Here is a 19011-nt window from a genome sequence, read left to right on the forward strand (position 1 = left end):
TGTAAAAGCTGCAAAAGGGATTTCGATGGTTATAAATGGTGGAGTAACAAACGACGAGCCACTTCAGGGCTGATTTGCTGAAATTGCTGCGTGACACTACTGTGACAAGCGGCAATTTAAAAAAACAAAAAACTGCATGGAGGGGCAGAGGGACTGGGAGGAGGTAAGGAGCTTGTGGAGGAATAGCTAATATGAGGTAGGCTTTTGCTGTAAACTAAAAAAAAAAAAAAAAAAAAAAAATGGAAAGAAAAAATTTAGTTTTGCAGTAAAAGAAAAAAAAAAAAAACAAGTCATTAAATCTGGGAAGGAAGACCAGGAAGTCTGTGGCAACACCAGGGAACATCTCATACAACACCTCAGTATATAATACAGACCTAGAGTTAACAATACAGCTCATCCAAAAAGAAAATATAATAATAATACAGACAGAATCGCACAACTATGTAGAACTCAAGAGGTAGTTGCTAATAACAGTACATGAATTGGTTACATACAGCTCCTCGCCATTGCTTTACAGTTTATTGAGTCAGTCAGTCAGTCAGTCAGTGGATGATTCCCAAAAGAGTAATATACACTTTTTTTTGGTTAATTCCCTGAGAACAGTTAATCATCCTGAGAGGAATTGTGTGTAAAAATGTAAAAATACATCATACAAAAAGATGTTTCCATAGAGATCTGAGCATGGGCTGTGCTCCTTCTGTGGTTTGGTCATTCACTTAGTTTTTTTTTTTTTTCTGTCATGCTGCATTGTTGAGATTAGATTTTTCTTTTCTTTTCTTTTTTAAATGCACTCACACATTCAAAAAGCAGTACATTAAAAAAAGAAAAGAAAAAAAACACTATTTCACTTTCAGCAATAAGTGCATCTTATTCTGAAAGAGCAAGGATAACGAGCACTTCAGCAACTTTAAATGCCTTCAAGAAATAAAGCCAAACTCTTTGGTATAGAAATATACCAAAAACAGTTGGTTGTCTACTTAGAATTTTTTAAAACAAAAACGCTCAAGCCGTTTTGATATAATCATACAAAGTTATTTGATTTGTCAGAACATTAAGACACAACTCCAAAGCGACCTGAAGTGAACTTTGTGAGGAGTCTGCTTCAGATGAGCTCTTTTCACATTCAGTATGGTCAGAGAAGAGTTGTTAGGTCTCAAATAAGTGCCACTAAAGCCACGCTTGGGATTCAAGTTATACCAAAAGCGACACACTCCATCTATCTAGCTCTCCCTCTTCCCTTTCTTTTTTTTTTTTTTCACGTCTTGTTTTTAGTGAGTCTGAAGCAGCAGCAATGTCATCTCATCCCAAAGAGGAGCAAGCATCACCTGGCTGGTGCTGACCAACAAATGGTAGGCACAGATGGAGGAGGAAAATGTGGTTCTAAAACAGGGCTTGGAGAGCAAACACCTTGACATTCACTTCCCAAGGGAAGAACTAGTGAGGTATCGCATAAGTAAAGCAGCTATGTTGATATTTGAATGGTCTGATACTACACCTATACTGGGAGTTTTTGTGCTGTGTCTGAGTTTATGAACTCATCAATATGAGAAGATGTGGAGTAAGCTTTTCTAGGAGGAGAGGTTGATTTGTCTTGAAGGAAAACAGTTAAATAGAGCAAAAGTCTTCACACACAAATAAAGTATCCCATGCACGTAAACAGGGCTATGCACCTATGTCAGAGCTAATTCCTTATATATGCATTACATAAAGTTAATAGAATTTTAATTATATCTTGCAACTTTACATATATATTAATCACTATTTTCAACTAATTATGCAACAACCAAAATTGAAGTCTAATGATCAGTTCATTACTACGAATCTTAACTATGATCTAGATGGATTACATGATGTCTTATATAAGATGCATCTATCATAATAGCAAACGGGGGTTGATAGTAGTGACTCGCACCTGGAGAAGTCTTGTTCCAGTCTGACAGTTTTGATTACTTTTTGAGCATGCATAACACACACAGTGCAAGCACACACTTTCATTTTCTGTCAGTCTTGCACTTGCTCACACTTTGACAATCAGTTGGTCCAGTCTGTCATGGAAGAGGTATGTTTAGAGTGTTTCAAAATTATAAATAAGAATTATGCACTCTAGCAGCTCACTGGCTTTTTAAAGATTCCCCCTGGAATTCACTAAGTTTCCCCTAAAGATCTTTAGAAGCCAAGCGGACAGTCCTACGGGTCTGGATTATCACTTAGAGGGTCTCAAGCTCTTAAAAGTCTTCCTCTAATGCTTCTTAAAACGAGTTGCTGTGTGTACTATGAAGATGCAGTCATGATTATTTGGAATGATTAGGCCTACTGGATATAAATTTGTGGCTTTAAATCAGCAACATAAGTAGGGGGAAAAGGCATTCAAGATGGCCACCACTTAGGTCCAAGAGGAACAAATGGGGAAAACAAACCAACAACAAAAAAAAAAAGTCTCAAACTTGGACTCACACCACGTTGTTTCACCGTCGAGCTGCACAGATTGAAACAAGAAACAGTTATTCCCTGCAGCCACCATTCCAGCGGTGGTTGCCATAGCTGCATCAGACGACTGCGAGTCAGTCACACACATTCACGAATGTCCGTACCCCGTTGATCGTTGCCATAGCTGCGCGGGTTAGAAAAATTAACAAAACCAAAGTAAAGAAATAAGGATCTCCCATTTTTTCACAGGTGTGAGGTAGATGAGGGGGAGGGGAGGGGGGCGGGGCTTCAGGTAACTTTGATTGAAGGGAGACACAAAGGTTAAGCGGTGAAAGGTTCACCTCTATGGACTACTTTCAGGATTTCCTCCACCTCTGCGTCCGGGGGCCGCGCTGTATGTGGGGCTCCTCAGGCGAGGACGAGGAGCCCTCCAGGGGAGACGAGCTGGAGCGCTCCTCCTCCTCGGGGAGGCAGAGGTAGGGCCCGGTCCCTGGGCTGGAGGCCGAGGTAGACGCATGTAGGTCCTGAGAGCCTGTGGCGGGCGCCAGCACCTTATGGGGGCACTGAGCCACCATGTGCGTGATGCTCTGGCAGTAGTGGCATTTCTTTGGCTGGGGGGGCAGGCCACACTCCTTGGCATGGTGATCCAGACCTCCACAGTTATAACAGCTGCAGCACACAGAACGCAGAAATGATTATGAAAAAAATTTAACAGCAACAACACAAAATCACAGCATTTCCTTTTTTCACTAAACAGAAGACAAAGATTTTGTTTAAAATTTAAAAACACTTTGTAAGAAAACCTAAGATGAGAATATCAATTATTTCATAAACCATGAAAAAAAGGAGTGCCCACATAAAACATCAGCACTATGGAGATGACATATTTTCTCCAACTACAGTTCACCACTAGATGGGAGTATGACATATGAAATTGCTCAGGATCAAACGTGAGACACTCCAACATGACAAACCACAGTTATTACATTTGACGAGCACAAGTGCTCAAACTGCAGAATTTGTAAATTTGAGGACAAAATGGAGAACGATTCAAGCCTGTCACAATGTCGACACTTGCTTTTGCAAAACATTACATTATTTCCCCCCCCCCCTTTTCCTTCATGTCACATCTTTTGTAAAGAGTTGATGCTCTACGCACGTCGCGGTTGAAACGCTCTACAATTCTTGTTTTGATATCCAAAATTAAATGTCTCCTATCTTGCGCGATGAAGTCTGAAACAGGTGAAGCACTCACTTCATTATATGAATTTGTCAGATACAAATACACCACATCACTGTAGTTTCATTTTGGTTTGAATTTAAATATATATTCTATGCAAATAAGCAATCTTTATGAATAGGCTGAAAGAAGGAGCACATCGTGTTAACTTATAATCACCCAATCAAGGAAATAAGAAACATCACAGTCAGTCTGCAAATTGCTACCACTGAATAAGAAAACCAATCATGGCAGGTTGGGGTTTAATCACCAGGGTTTTAATGATCTTCATGTACGTAGCATCCACCCTACAGAAGAACCAAGTATAAAAATGACTAAACTAAATAAATAAGAAAGAACAGTGAATGGGCCATAATTTCTGTTTATTATAAATGAAAAAAGCACTTTGGGTGTTTTCTTTTTGGTACTTTTCTGCAATAATGAAAATAATTAAGAATAAGAAAATGTTGTCATGAGAAGGTGTTTAAGTATATGAAGAAAAAAAAGGACTTTAAGGGAGGGTTTAACAGATTATTCAAATAATAATCAACTTGCAAATAATGAAGATACAATTGTGACTAAAAAATAGAAACAAATACCCAACTAAATTCATTTATCAACTTCATTTTCAATTATTTAACTGCCATAAAAATAATTCATTTATTATGGTTTTATCGTTATAGTATAGACTCTAAATTCAATTACATTAAATTTAAATTCATTTTAAAATGTTTACACACATCAGATCATGCGTGTGAATCTGAAAAGCAGTTTAATATCTAATCTAATTAATACCCTATTAATAGTCAATTCAATTAAAATGGTTTAAAATAAATAAGACTTATGCAGAAATGAAAGCTCAAAAAAGGATATAAATTTCAGGTAACAAGACTTGTGAAAGAAACATTATCTAATATATATACTTTTGCACTCAAGCACTGGACAGTAAGTCCAAAAATAAATACTGCATTATTCAAAAAACTGTTTTGAATACATTATTGTCTTCATAAATCATCGAATTAATGATGGAATAACTGATATGGTTAACTATACAGATAAAGACAGACAAACATTTGTGAATCATGATGTGCTAAATAAGAAAGGAGTGATTTGTTAATAATGATGATGAAAACACAATCTTTAGCATTTTCTTTAGTGCTCACGGTTTTGGGGAGCAACAAGCTGGTTACACATTATTGCTTAAATCAAGAGAAGTCTTAAGGTGAACATTTTTCCCAACAGGCAACAATAAACTCCTTTTTTTTCTGCTCATTTGTTGTTTTTCAAAGAAAATATACTGCGCTCAAAATTACGGTCTGTAGACATTTGTACAAACCGAGTTTTGCACACAGATCCGAGTCGGCTTCATAGCAGAGTGGCCAGTAGAGGGCAGAGCAGCCTTACTGCCAAAGGTGCTGCAGACACCAGCACTCTCAAAAAGACAGATGACATCACATCCACCTGCCCAATCTGAATCTAACACCACCTTGTTACCACCTTGGTTGAAGTTAGACACTTGACCTAACACTGGATCAATTATCCAAAATAAACTGAATTATTCAGCTGTGTAAAACAATAGGGGAACCTTCTCTCTCAGATAATGTTTCCTGCTTTCCAACAAAAGCTTTTGTTTTCACATTTTAAAAGAGCAGCGCTGTGGATGGCACGCTACAGCCGCCACTGAGGCAGGTGTGCTGCAGCAATATAAAGAGCGGCAGAACTGGACTTTCGAATGTAAATGTAGCCTTGAAATAATGTGATATGGATTTACGCCGCTCTACCTGGCAGGGTTTGTTGCACATATAATTAAGGCAAATATAGCCTTCTCTGCTTTAACCGCCAGGTGTTTTCAAGGAGCTCCATATGGCTGCCTCTGACAGATTTTAGTAAAGCACCCTTCAGGGTTTCACTGAGGACAAAGCAATTGATTGAGCTACTGCAGCATTCAGATGCATATAAGTCCAACCTAGCCCTGTGTTAATACTGTCTGTAATGTAAAAGCTGGCAAATTGATTTAAAATAGCAGCAATGGCAGGTGAAGTGCCCTATTCAATTTCGTATTATGGTGCACAATAACCATGGCAACAGGCATGTACTCCGGCAGATTGAATAGATTTAATCTATAATCTTAGCCCACTCAGAAATAGCTCAATGATGTGAGGTGTACATATATAACGTATCCTTTTACTACAATCTGCTACCTCAATTCAAACCATAAGCACTCATACACATTCAGATTTTCTAAAATGACGTGTATGCTCTCATAAACCAGCACCAAATTACCCCCCCAATATTTAAAAATCTAAATAACACTCACCGGTCTCCCTTTGGTTTGCGTTTCTGGAGTGGGACCTTCCCTTTAGGTCTCCTCTCACTGCCTGCACAGGGCCCTCCACCAGGTCCGGTAACCCGCAGGGACTCCAGGCCCTTAGAGGACTTCTTATAGGTGAACTCCACCTGCTCACCCTCCTTTAAGCTGCGGAAACCCTCCATCACCAGTTTGCTCTGTTGGGAGGGGGGGAAAAAAAGCAAAAACAATTATCCATTTGAAAGACGGAAGATTCTTATGGCTTTGTGAAATGCACAATTTTCTGTATTCAAATCAAATAATAATACCATAAGATAAAAGTGTGGTTGCAGTTGGTGATGAGGTTAATTAAAATAACTCAATTTCAACATCCAATTTGAAAAAAGAAAAAAAAAAAAAAAGAAACAAACTCCCACTTGCCTTTTAAGATTTTATGAGAGCAGAATTAAATGTGACATAGCAGACATCCATGTGTTGTTCAATAACTTGTCTGTGAAAAGCAGTTTAAACTGGGTTTATATACAATAGTACAAGGTTACATTTTTACCTTTGTTGATTCTTTCAGATATTTTGATTTTTTTTAACCCTTTTACAGCAAACTCGGAACAGATTGCGCAAAACAAAGCTACAGTTAAAAAAAAACTGTAGCTTCACCTTGTGTCCCCACAACATAAAACCTTTAGCATCAACGTAACACAAGTCCACGCCCATCGGGGGGAATCTAACGCATAATTGCAGATCTGTGAACAAACAGCTCCCCAACCGCCACTTTCCTTACCTAAGTAACTTTCACAGAACATCCAGACTTATGAACACACCGAGGTTTACTGCGAGGAGTTTGTTTGCGCTGCGAACAAAGACATCCAGCAACAGACAATGAATGCAGAAAGACCGACTTTATTTCAAACATGGTGGATGGATGTGGGTCTTTTTCTTCTTTTTTTTTTTTACTAACTGCCATGACAGTTTGTACAGAGAGACTTATCACACAGAATGTCCTTGATATACTCTCTTTATCTACTTTTGCAGAGACACCACTTCCTATTCTCTCTGCGGGGCCAAAGAAAAGGGTGCTGCAGCCACGCAATCATTTTCCATCAACACATCCACCATCCATCTTATCTACATGATCGGATTTATTGATTTAGTTACTACACCACCACTGGACAATGATTTATGTCTTGTTGATCGCAACAGAACGGACTGCTGTTAGGCACTGTATCCGTGACCTTCATGAATCGCAGCAAGCCTTGCAGATCTCGGTATAGGTAAATACAGACGAGCGCGCAGCATGCAGAGCAAACCTACAACTCGCTATACAGCGAGATCTATAAATAACACGCGCTATCTGTAAAATCAGTGCCTGGTGTAGAGGCAGATGTGTGGGCAACAAAAGAAGAGGGAAAAGAATTACACAAGTAAATCAAACTTGGAACTATAGAGAAAGGAGATAAAAATGTACTTTGCAGCACTTTTTTCTGAATCTGCTGCAGTTACAGGAGACTAAAGGTGCTCTATAGGAGCTTTGTAGACATAAACGAACAGGAAAGAAAAGATGTTAATGCATCCAACGGTGAGGAGAGATCGATAAAATTAATTACAAACTAATATTACTGTTGAACTATCTTCTGGAAAACAAGTCTGTTAAAGTGTTCCTTCAGGAAACCCTTTGGTCTTTAAATTTTTTATAAAAATTTCCGAAAAAAAAAAAAAACTAGCAGCAACAAAGTAGCAACAATGAATAAAAATAATCGTCTTAACATTTCCAGACACTAGCAGAGATGGACACTATCAAAACAGTCTCAAGTTAAATGTTTTAAAATCAAATAAAATGACATTAACTATGCCAGAACTTTCCAAATTAACAGAGCATATAATTTGGATAAATCGTATTAATTAAACAATTCAGATTCAACTTCCATTTTAGATGATTTTGAAAAGAACTTTTTCATACAATCCAGTTTTGAAAATGTAGTTTAGAAAAATTAAGAGAATTAACTTTAGAAATAACTTTTAGACACAGAGAGGAATTGAATAAATAAAACCTTTAAAAAAAAAATACTTTCAATCTAGAGAAAAGGTTATTTCTTTCTGATTGCTGTATTTGGGGACTACATTACAACAAATGTTTATGAAAGGCCCTGAAATAAATGAACAGAGAGAAACTCTAACAAGGAAAAATACAAATAAAACTTTATTTCCATTATCTTTAAGTAGTGAAATTTTTCGATTTTCAGAACATGACTTACAAACTGCCAAGTAACTTAACATAATCAGCAATGAATTACTTCAAATTAAAATGTCACTTCATAGATTTCACACAAACACAAAGAAACAATGAAAAATAAATGAAAAAACATGTCCTGAAATTCTAACACTTTAAATGTAGTAATATCAAATCAAAAGATAAACAGCTTTTCAATTTAGCCTGAAACTGGGACACAGACTGGGCCTCAGTATTAAATATTGTTGAATTTCAATTTATAAGACAGCGTAGTCAAGCGTGTTAATTATACACATTTTATGTCATTTTGTTCAAACGTCATTTATTCTCCCCCTGGTTATCGTCCCTCTGCAGCTGCAGATAGTTGCAGCCGAGGCCGAGAGTTGCATCAAGTCGATTGCTAGTGGAGGATTCATCCCATTTTGGGCATTCAGGTATTGGATTTGGCTTTGAGGAATGGAAGAGGACCAGCAAATGGAAATGAGTGAGAGGGATGCATTTGTACCACAGATGCAAGAGGGAAGAAAACAGAAGGGACTGTAGGGTGAGTCACAAACTGAGCTGGTAGCTTTATGCAGCCGGTAAGGATCAATCTCAAGTAGCCGTGCGGCAAAAAAAAAAAAAAAAACAAATTCAAAAGATTCAATAATCAGTAACTTGCCAAGACTTCCACACACCAAGCACAGCTTCATATGTTGCTTCTGCAAACAACCTGAAGCACCCTGAAGCCTTGTCGGGTTTCAATCGGCATCAAATTTAAATGCCGATTAATATTAACATCATTAGACCATCCGAATGTCTGAAGGGCATTTTTTCTGCAGAAATCGGTAGAAAGCAACAAAAAAACAAACAAAAAAAAAAACGAGGCCATCCCCCACACGACAATGCATTCTGAATAATGATGAATAATCATTGACTGGTCTCTGGACTGTGGCACAAGGGTGTTTCCTCTTCCTCTCATGTCTTCAGTCCACAAGCAGCGTGCCTCTCCAGGTCAAAGTTGAGTGGCTTGTCTCAGTGTTCTACCCCCTCTCCAAACCCCTAAATTCCCATAATGCACCGGTGAGGAAGCCACACAACCCCTTTTGTTCAGCAGTAATGCAGGAAAACACACACACACACACACACACATCTCCGCCATGTAGGAAGTGGCATCATTCCCGTGTTCATGCCTCAGATAAGTTCTGAAGCATGTACTTGCAACAGCTTCATCTCAACATTTACTTAAGAAAGTTCAGTACTGGCGAGTGTAGGAGCCTCAAAGCTGATGTATGCATTTGTCAGCCTGAGCAATAAATAAATAAATTAAACAAATCAGAACCTGTAACTTGAGTTCTGTCCTCTAGAGTGACCTGGCGGGCGTCCTGACAAGTTTCAGTTTACCCAAAGAGGTCAGGAAAGGGCACGAGGGTGGAGAGGGAACGCGAGAACGCCAAGGAGAACATGAGAGAGATGGGGGGGGGGGGGGGGGGGGGGGCAATACAGAATGTGGGAGTAGCCCAGCACAGGGAGGTGGATATGAGAGGGAATCTGGAGGAAGGTGGGGGGTTTGTGGAAAAGCCTAAAGCGCATTCTGTTCAGCTCCAATGGAGGAGCAACTCCTGATCGGTGGCTGGACATTGAGAGGGGGGCAGGGGGAAAAAACACATTTGATCAGGAACCTCACAGGTCAGAAGCACAAATCCTGAGGTCAGTGGTACAGCCATCCCAGCACAACCCCCCCCACCTTAGAGGATGACCACTCTGCACTTAATCTCTAAAAGAGTAGCAGCTACCGTCATCATAGAAAAGCAAAATAAAACAAGAAAATGAAACCAACAGACCCTGAAAAGGTTTGGTTTTGCTTACGACCTTCCCTACCAGGAATAAATATCTATCTACAGCTCTGCATTTGTGTGACTGTGTATGTGTAGGAAGGAGCCAGCGATCAATATGGACTCTGACATCCTGGATAGAAATAGCCTTCCTTTTCATCAGACGGCCTTCGTCATCAACAGGCCCAGCAATCAATACAGGAAGCTGTAATATGAGGGGATGGGGAAGAACAGAGAGGACACCCACCACCCTCCAACAGCCTCTCTCCGTGGCGACCACCAGCTATGGAATGGCTAATTACGAGATGCTTTAAATCAGGTGGTCCACGAGGTGCTGTGCACTACATTAAAGGGACAGAGACCGTGTAGAGGTGAGCGTGAGGGGAGTGACGGTCACCATGTGTTTTGGAGCCATTAAGTAGCTTTTTATACACGGGAAAAGCTAATGTGGAGCAGATCAGCTCTGATGGACATATGTCAACATTACATACATAAACCGAAGAGGACCGAGGGAAAGTAGAGAGAGGGAAAGGAAAGAAAACACTCAAAAGCACACCAGAGAAAACCACCAACAGAGCCACTCTCATGACGCTGACACTCCAGCCCTCCTCAACACGTTGTCATTAGTGGCCCTGACCCCTGAACCCTGCCCAACCCCCATCAAACACTTTAAAGCCTTCATGTTTCCCCTGCCTCAAATTAACAACATCCAACACCCCTGATTATGACCAGAGCAAATATTTGATCTGGGGGAGGAAGCAGTGGATCATCTAGCTACATTTATCAGCATGAGAGGGGAAATGAACCTCGGTGAGGTGACTGGTGATAAAACCCACAGCCACTTCTAACTGCACCCATTCAAAAATCAGACACCCCAAAGCATTCCTCCCCAATTCATAAATGCATGTAAAAGCGGTCTTAAACACAAGCACTGGGTTATTTACCTTCACATTTTCATATTAGGCTTTATGTGACAAGATTAACCCAAATCTTTTCAAACCAGTTCAGTGTGTGTTTTAGCATTGCTGAACATTGCCTAAAAAAGGCCTCTTTTTTTATTTCTTGTTTGTTTAGTTAAACCACTTTTTTTCTTTTTTGGTGGGTCACACGTGGGTTATCTTCAGAGACTGACTTGGATATGAACGTATACAGAGATGAACTGGAGATAAATGTAATCAAAGAGGATCAAGTGATTTTCGACATTTTCTTTGCAACTGAAGAGAACATCTTCAGATATTATCTTCTATTTGGGCCTTTGCAATAACAAAGTTTTCTTATTTGTAAAAGGTATGACTTTACCTTTTTTCTCAAATCATTTATGTTTCTACCTCAATTGTGACACATCTAAGATACTCAGAAAATTTACTTTCTCCTAAAGATACTTTTTTTTTTTACACATGCTTTGCCAATTGCCATTTCCTCTGAAGAACTCTCATTTTTTGCATGAATCTTTTTTTTTTTAATCCATGTGAGATTAGAAACAAAAAAAATTCGATGTTGACTGATTATTTATTCATTCCTTACTTTGAGAGACTGATCAATTTTCCGAGCGAAATTCTGCATCATAAACATGGGGATTTATTGGTGAAAAATTACTCTTATATCTTAAATAGAAAATGTGTTCTTGGGGTGTGTGTTTTTAATGATTTTCTGACATTTTAAAAGATAACAGAAACATTCTGCCAATTACCAAATCATGAAAATAATAATAATCATGCATATCTTAAGAGTATCACATCAGAATAGTCTAGACGAGCCAAACAGTGTCACTGTGAAAAAAAACCCATGTTGAAAGTTTGAGTCCGTTTATAGATTTTATCTTATTAAAATCGGCTGAATGTAAAAAGGTTGAAATGTACCCAAAAAAAAAAACTAACTTTTACCCACACACTAAAGCAAGCTTATCTCTTTGTCTTTTAAGTGTGGTCCTGCTTTCTAGTCTGCCACCATTCCAATTACAAATCATCTCCGCTGTATGTGGCCAGCTCCTTAAAAGGCAGTCACATGACTCGTCTTTCTTCTTCACTCGCTTTTTCTGATGTAGGGTGTGTGTTGGTGGTTGGTGTGGGTGCCTGGAGCAGTGTGGCTGCAGGAGACACAAAGCCTGATACTGGCTATCTGGAAGCAGAGATGGGTGGGGCCTGCATGCCAAACGGTGACACGGACCAGAGGTTAATCTCACTAGGGGCCCCATTTTAACCTCAATACACAAAACACACACACTCCCGCAAAACGTGCACATACATACACTCAGAACCTAAAATTTCTTGCAAAGGTTTACATGTAGTCATCAGCAACCTGGTGACTAAGAGCACAAAGTAAGATTGCACACACACACACACACACACACAGGGGCTCCATAAATTGAACACATGGTCAGGGGGATTCAGGAGAATAACAGCAGCAAACTGTTCAACATTTCAAACTGATTACCGACAAAAGGCAAGCAGCCCCCCCACCACACCCCCCACTCAACCCTCCTGCCTTTTTGTCTTTAAAGAAATTCCTTTTTTTTTTTTCCTCTTTTAAGAATGCCCAGGGAGAGAACACCCCTCATGTGCCAGCAAGAACCAACACACACACACAGAGGGGAAAAACCCCTCAGCGCAGGTAGAGAAGGGGGTTGACAAAGATAATGAAAAAGCCTGTTAGTAGCATGACAAAGTAGAGCGGTATCAGGAAGTGAAGATGCTTAATTACTCTCTCGCCTTCCAAAAGGAAGTGATCAGATGGGAGCGCGGATGAGGAGGCCTCCCAGGAAGAGAACTCGTGGTCGGGCAGGGACCCTCACTCACCCTCCCTTTTTACCTCCCGCTCCTCTTTTTTCAACTTCTCACTCATGTTTTTCCTCCTCGACCACCACTAGCACCCTCCCTCCCCAACCCAGCGCCACCACCCCTCACCCACACGTATTTTTCCCACATCCCTCCTCTTTCCCCTCTCCTGAGGAAACTCCTCCTCTCTCCCCCTTCCTCCTGTCCTCACGCTCCCTCTTCCCTCCCCACAGTTCTTACCTCTTTCTCTCATGCATCGAGGGTCCACTGCTTCCTTTTTCTTTACATTCACTGAGAGCAAAACAATATTGCATGACCCCTGCGTTGAGCTGGAATATCTCCTTATAAAATAGCCGTCTTTTTTTGAGTAGGTCTGCTTGCTAGCATGCTACACATATGAGATATTTCATTCCTAACAGAAAGATTCCTACTCCCAAACTTTTGCCCAAATATAAATTTCAGATGTTTTTGAAGCTTAGAACATAAACTGACATATTCCAATTCAATTTACCCAAATCTGAACATTTCCACTGCACCTGGAAATATCATCCAAACAGTTTGAGGCTGCTGGCAGAAGAGACTTAGAGGGAGGAGCAGCCAGAGAAACTGACTGACTGGCTAATGAGAGTGTATCAGAATCCTTGCAAAGAAAGTGGCTGTATAACAGTCAGTATGATGATGTGCTCATGAAGCCATATAGTTTTCTATTTGAGCTAAAATGACAGCCACGTTACTGCAAACACATAGCTGGAAATGTCAGGATGGAAACGCTAGAAGAACTATTTTTTTTTTAAAAAGAGCAGATCTGACACTTATAACAACATTTTTTCTTCCTATTATTCTTATCTAAATACTAAGACTAAACCTTTCAAGCTCTACAAATTCAAATAATTTTTCTTTTTTTGTTTAAATCTTCCCACAGAAATCTACTAGGATGGTGGCATGACTAATTTCACATAACATCACATCTTTGCAGTTTAACTATTCTTTAAAGTGTTAAATTTGTCATTTTAACACTTTTTTAAAGTGTTAAAATGACAAATGGCTATTCTATATATATATATATATATATATGCACACATCCTACAATTACCAAACTGCTGATTCAGACAGTGCTTATTTAACTCATACTTGGCTCTTAAGACTGTTTCCCATAACTTGCTTTACTCTTGCTGTCCTGATCCACCTCTAAAACATCTCTGGACAGCAGGGAAAACAGGAGCCTGAAGTATGTGGATGGATGCAGAGCCTTCAGCTGATGGAGTCGCGATGGGAACTGATCAATCAAAACCCATAATGTAGTGCCGCAGTGATGCACTTTCCTGAAACTCAGCTTGGCATTAAAGAGCTGCATCCAGGTGCGAAGACTGACAAAAAAAAAAAAAATAAATAAATAAATTTAAATTTGCCATTTCATAAGCACTTGATCAGACCTGTAAACTAAGCAGACGAGTGTTTCTACTCATGTCCTGCACATATGTGCAAATCTGCAGGTGCTTAAGTATACACCTACTACTTCGAAATCAATATATTCAAGAGTGGAAAACGTTCGTTTTTTACTCCACTACATTGATCTGACAGTTTCTGCTTCCAGGCATCTCTGATAATAGTAATCAAACAGGAAAAGACAAACCCTGAAATATGGTGTACAAAGATTACATTTAGATTTCAGGTGAAATTGGCAAATGTACGTTTTAAGGTTTGGATGTTGGAGCAAAAGATCTAACGCACATGGTGCCCTGACAGGGAACATATACAGAGCACAGGTCATGGGTTACTTTTCACTCAAAATGTCAAAATTTGTTCAAGTTCACTGGAGAATTGTGGATGTCACCTTTCAGCATTAAACTAACCAAACACATCATCTGTATCATTGTGAGGATTGATGCAAATCTCATGTTGAGGACAGTCTGTAATAGATTTCAACCCAGCACATCTTACAGAGATGGGTTAAAGATAGCAGCATTAAAATGGTGTGCAACACAGAAACAGACAAAAAAAAGAAAAGAAAAACATTTTTCTTTGGGCAAAACATCCCAGACTAAGGCTACACTTGTGGATAAATATCTCCCATAAAGGATATCCCATAAAGTTGTGCAAAAATGAAATGTTAAATGTATATATTTGTCAAAACTCCTCATATACCTGCCAAAAATAATTGGATGAACCCATCTTATCCCCCCCTCCCAACCAATCACTGCTAACATCTGACCCACAGTTCAGCACAGCATCCCCTGAGCACCAGAATAAAGACATGGGGAGGGTGTCAAATGAAATGGCGAAAATGCCTCTCCTCATCGAGGATTTTAAAAACCACTTTACAAGACCGTAAATGGGGGACGAATTAACGGGGGAGCAGGGGAGCTGAGGGAAGGGAGGACCTCGCTGCTCTTTGTTTGCCGCGAAAGAAGTCGAAAACAAGGCCTCTGAAATGAACCCCGTGCAACAATAAATCAAGAGTACATGTGGTGGAAGGCAGGCCTGGCTACACGCAGGAAGAAGCTGCGTTTCCACAAACTGCACGTTAAGCACACCAAACTAACAGCAGCGAGCCACAATCAGTCAGACTTTCTTTCGTTTGCTTGGTTAAAAACACGCTTGCAGACATGTTAGCTGGTTGGATATCAAGCAGGCTCCGCTGTCCATTAGGGCCAAGTGTGAAACTAACCGTGTCATAGCCACACAACACTTCTTCCCTTCCCTTTGCAGCGCGGAGGGAAGCAAGGGAGGGGAGAGCTGATCGCATGTGGCCCAAAGAGGAAACTTAACGTGTTTTTTCAAGCCCGTGGACAACGTGTGATTACATAGTAACGCGTTGGGCAATGCAAAACATCCGGATAATACAAATGTATCAACCGACTGGCTCCCTGAGGACAAATAAAGGGGCCCGCGGGCATCAAATGAGATCTGAATTAATGCTTCGAGGTTTTTGGCAGATGGAATAAAACGAATTGATCACTCGTCGCCTCTTCACGCTTAAAAATAAATAAATAAAAAGGCGAATCTGGATGAGGGCGACCATCGCAGAGCAGATGTTTATTCCTCAGGGTGGCTTGTGTTTTTGTTTTTGGCAACTTACTTGGTGGACGAAAACATCCAGAGGGGGGTCGACGGGGCTTCCTTCGCTGTTGGTCATTGAGATAAATCCAAAGCCCATCCGGACGTTGAACCATTTGCAGAAGCCCGATCCCGACAGGATCTGCGGTCGAGTCCTGTCCTCTTGCTCGCTGGACTTGGCGGGGTCTTCTCCGCCACCTTTACCCGGCCCTCCTGAAACAAGCGGGCACAAAAGCAGCGAGTCAGGGCGGTTTTTTTGGGGGTTTTTTTTGGTTTTTTTTTTTAAACGGCTGACACACACAACACAGCAGAGACACTTCCCTGCGCGCACACCGGTTTATAGAAGTTTAATGAGTTATGTTGCACAGAAAAAAACTTCTCCAAAAGCGCGAGGGGAATCCCCTACACTTGCAATGTGAAGTTCACGGCCGGTAGAAATTTCCTATACTATTATCGACACCGTAGGACGAGCGAGGGGCGCGTGGCGCTGTGACCCGGTGTGCAGCAACCGCAAACAATCCCCCAAAAAGTTGGTACTCCATGACAGATGAGTGACTCTGCTTCGTGCACAGGCACGCTCAGTCGGTGGAAGTTGTGGAGGGTTTTTTGTTTTGCTTTTTTCTCATGTCGTGCATCCACAGCCCTGCTCCTGCTGTGGATTTGCATGCTACAGGAAAAAAGGCAGGTGTACACATGGTTCCTCGAGCTTTAATACTGAGCTCAATCGCATAAAGCTACGTTGTAACAATGCGCGTTATCTTAATGCAGCCAAACATGGTTAGACACGGTGCTCGGCAAGGGGCGGTTCAGTTCGGAGGGTTTTCTTTTCTTTTTTTTTCCCCTTCTTTTTTTTTTTTTTTTTTTTTGGTGAGGTTTGGAACAATAATCACGTTGCACCTTGCCTCCCCTCCCTTCTCGCGTGAGGAGATTGGAGAGAAAAAAAAAGACAAACTAAGAGCAGAAAATAGAAAATAATTGCAGAATAACCTTCGGCCATGTTTCCCCGCGGACCCTCTGCGCCCAAGTTGCGATAGAGTAGCTTCCTCTGTGAAAACGGGCTGCGGTAGTCACCATTAATCCGACATCCTCGATCCCATCGCTCACCAATTTCGCTCGCATGGTACGGCGTGCTTTCTGCCTTTTGATATTTTTGTCATGTCTTTCTCTCTTCCCTTCGATCCCTTCCTCACTCACACCACCTCTGTGCTGCTCTCCCCCTCTCCCTCCTTCGCTCTCATTCGCTCTCGTGCTGGCTGTGCCCGTTCCCGTAGTGGGAACACGTGACTTTGTCAATTACATGCTTTCTTGCTACTAATTTCTTGCCCCTAAGACTGTAGGGATGGGCAAAACTGAACTCACACCATCGGCAGCATCCACCGCGGTTGTGCGATGAGAAAATAGTCGCCTACGGTCACTGCGAGAGCACCACTGGCTCTGTGGAGCTTGTGTTTCGTGGAGGTTCTGAATCATAAGGGGCTGGTGTGGTCACATAAAGCTATTATGCTCTGAGATTAGATTAGATGATTAGATGGGATTAAATTACGCTTTAATGAATCCTGTGGGATAATTAGGTGACCATGGCAACAGCAAAAACACAGAAAAAAAAACAAGGCAATAATGAGAACTGCAATTAGCAACAAAAGCATGGGATGGTGTTAAACACCTACAGGCACAGCAGTGATTGACCCACAGAAGTCAGGCTGTTTTAGAAAAGATTCCCCTTCTGTTTTGTCAACATGTGTGTCTTGAATGGGTTGTTGCATTGTGTTTCTTAAGCCATTCTGAATATGAATATATATGTGTGTGTGTGTGTGTGTGTGTGCTTAACTACATGTTAGTTTTCAGTCCATGTGTTCTTGATAAGGCAAGAAAAATTCAGCTGCTGCAACAACCGAATGTGCTCCCCATAGAACCCCTTCCCCAAAACAGATCTCAGGTTGTTTTTTTTCCCCATCATTCATCCAAAAAAGCATTCTTACAAAAACAAAGAAAAATGAAAAGAAAAGAAACAAACACTACATTAGGGTGAAAATAAGGTTTCTTCACCAGGGACAAAAGTAAAACCCCAATTCCAATAAGACATAGGGACCCGATCTTTGTCTGTCTTTGTCTTGTCCATCTTACCCCAGACTAATATCTAACTCCAGACCTTTTTCTACAGTCTGATTTAAATCTCATCTGTGTGCCTCTGGTACAGAAATAGCAATCAGCCATGCTCAGAAACCTCAACCCCCTTTTACCTGAAGCTAAAACTAGAACTTATGAATTATGTAAAACAAAGCATGGACATGTCTCTGAGCTCATGTTCCTATAACACACAGCCAGTAACCTCCCAGCATCCTAGTGGGCACCAGAAGAGAGCTGAACTCACAGCTTTGGAATGTGAGTGGAAAACCCTGGAAAACAAACCTGAAAACTGTCAGTTGTGATCCTCACTTGACATCAGAATAGCAGCTCTTTGGATTAAGTCACTTAAACAGATTGTCTACAAAGTTTTGAAAATTAGATGCTGGATCGAGTTTGAAGCATGAGCATCAGCCAGATATGTTTGATTTATTCTTTTTTTTCTTTCTGCATCACAAAAGAAAAGAGGACGCAGCAAATGGGAACTTGTAAAGAAGTCCGTAAAAATTGTTTAGTTCCACTTAAAAGCTCCATGGTCTATATAAAGGCCAGTATTATTTCAATGGGATGCAGTCATTAACTTTACACGAAGAGGAATTTTTTCCTCATCAGCTTTGCACATGCTTGAACTGCACAATAAGGCTTTGGGATTGTTTTATGCCCTCATACACAAAACCCTGCAGAGAGGAATCGCTGGGATTTCTCAAGGCCACGGAAAAACAAGAAAAACAGCCCCTTCATTGAGAAACTGCCCGTCTTATCTCGCACCTAACCCTGGTGGCATGTTTCTCAAGGGGTTATTCCCGGTTGAGGAGAAAGAGGAAAAACACATCGGAGGAATGAAACAACAACAAGCCTATCTCCACCCACCAACGCTGAAGAGCCCACCCTCCGGAATTCACAGGCTTTGCCCCTACCCCCAATCCAATCCATCCCAGCCCCCGCGGAAAGGCCTGTTTTTGAAGATGCTTGGAGTGGAGGCCTCCGCAGTCGCCACAGAATTACGCTTTGGGTCACAGGATTGGATACCAGTGTCAGATGTTATCCACTCACTCATATCCTGA

General features: G+C 40.8%; 1 protein-coding gene across 1 annotated transcript; it reads right to left on the reverse strand.

Annotated features, from left to right (window-relative positions):
• Positions 1 to 1216: 1216 nt before the first annotated feature.
• Positions 1217 to 17037, reverse strand: lin28b (lin-28 homolog B (C. elegans)). Its single transcript, XM_072362740.1, has 4 exons — positions 16811 to 17037; positions 15846 to 16036; positions 5964 to 6151; positions 1217 to 3096 (listed from the first exon to the last, which is right to left on the reverse strand). The coding sequence occupies exons 1-4, from the start codon at positions 16818 to 16820 to the stop codon at positions 2784 to 2786; spliced, it is 702 nt and encodes a 233-aa protein (XP_072218841.1). The 5' UTR covers positions 16821 to 17037; the 3' UTR covers positions 1217 to 2783.
• Positions 17038 to 19011: the final 1974 nt, after the last annotated feature.

Source organism: Leuresthes tenuis, unplaced genomic scaffold, assembly GCF_036924035.1.
Source record: "Leuresthes tenuis unplaced genomic scaffold, fLeuTen1.0.hap1 SCAF_13, whole genome shotgun sequence".
In the NCBI taxonomy this organism is placed as follows: Eukaryota; Metazoa; Chordata; class Actinopteri; order Atheriniformes; family Atherinopsidae; genus Leuresthes; species Leuresthes tenuis.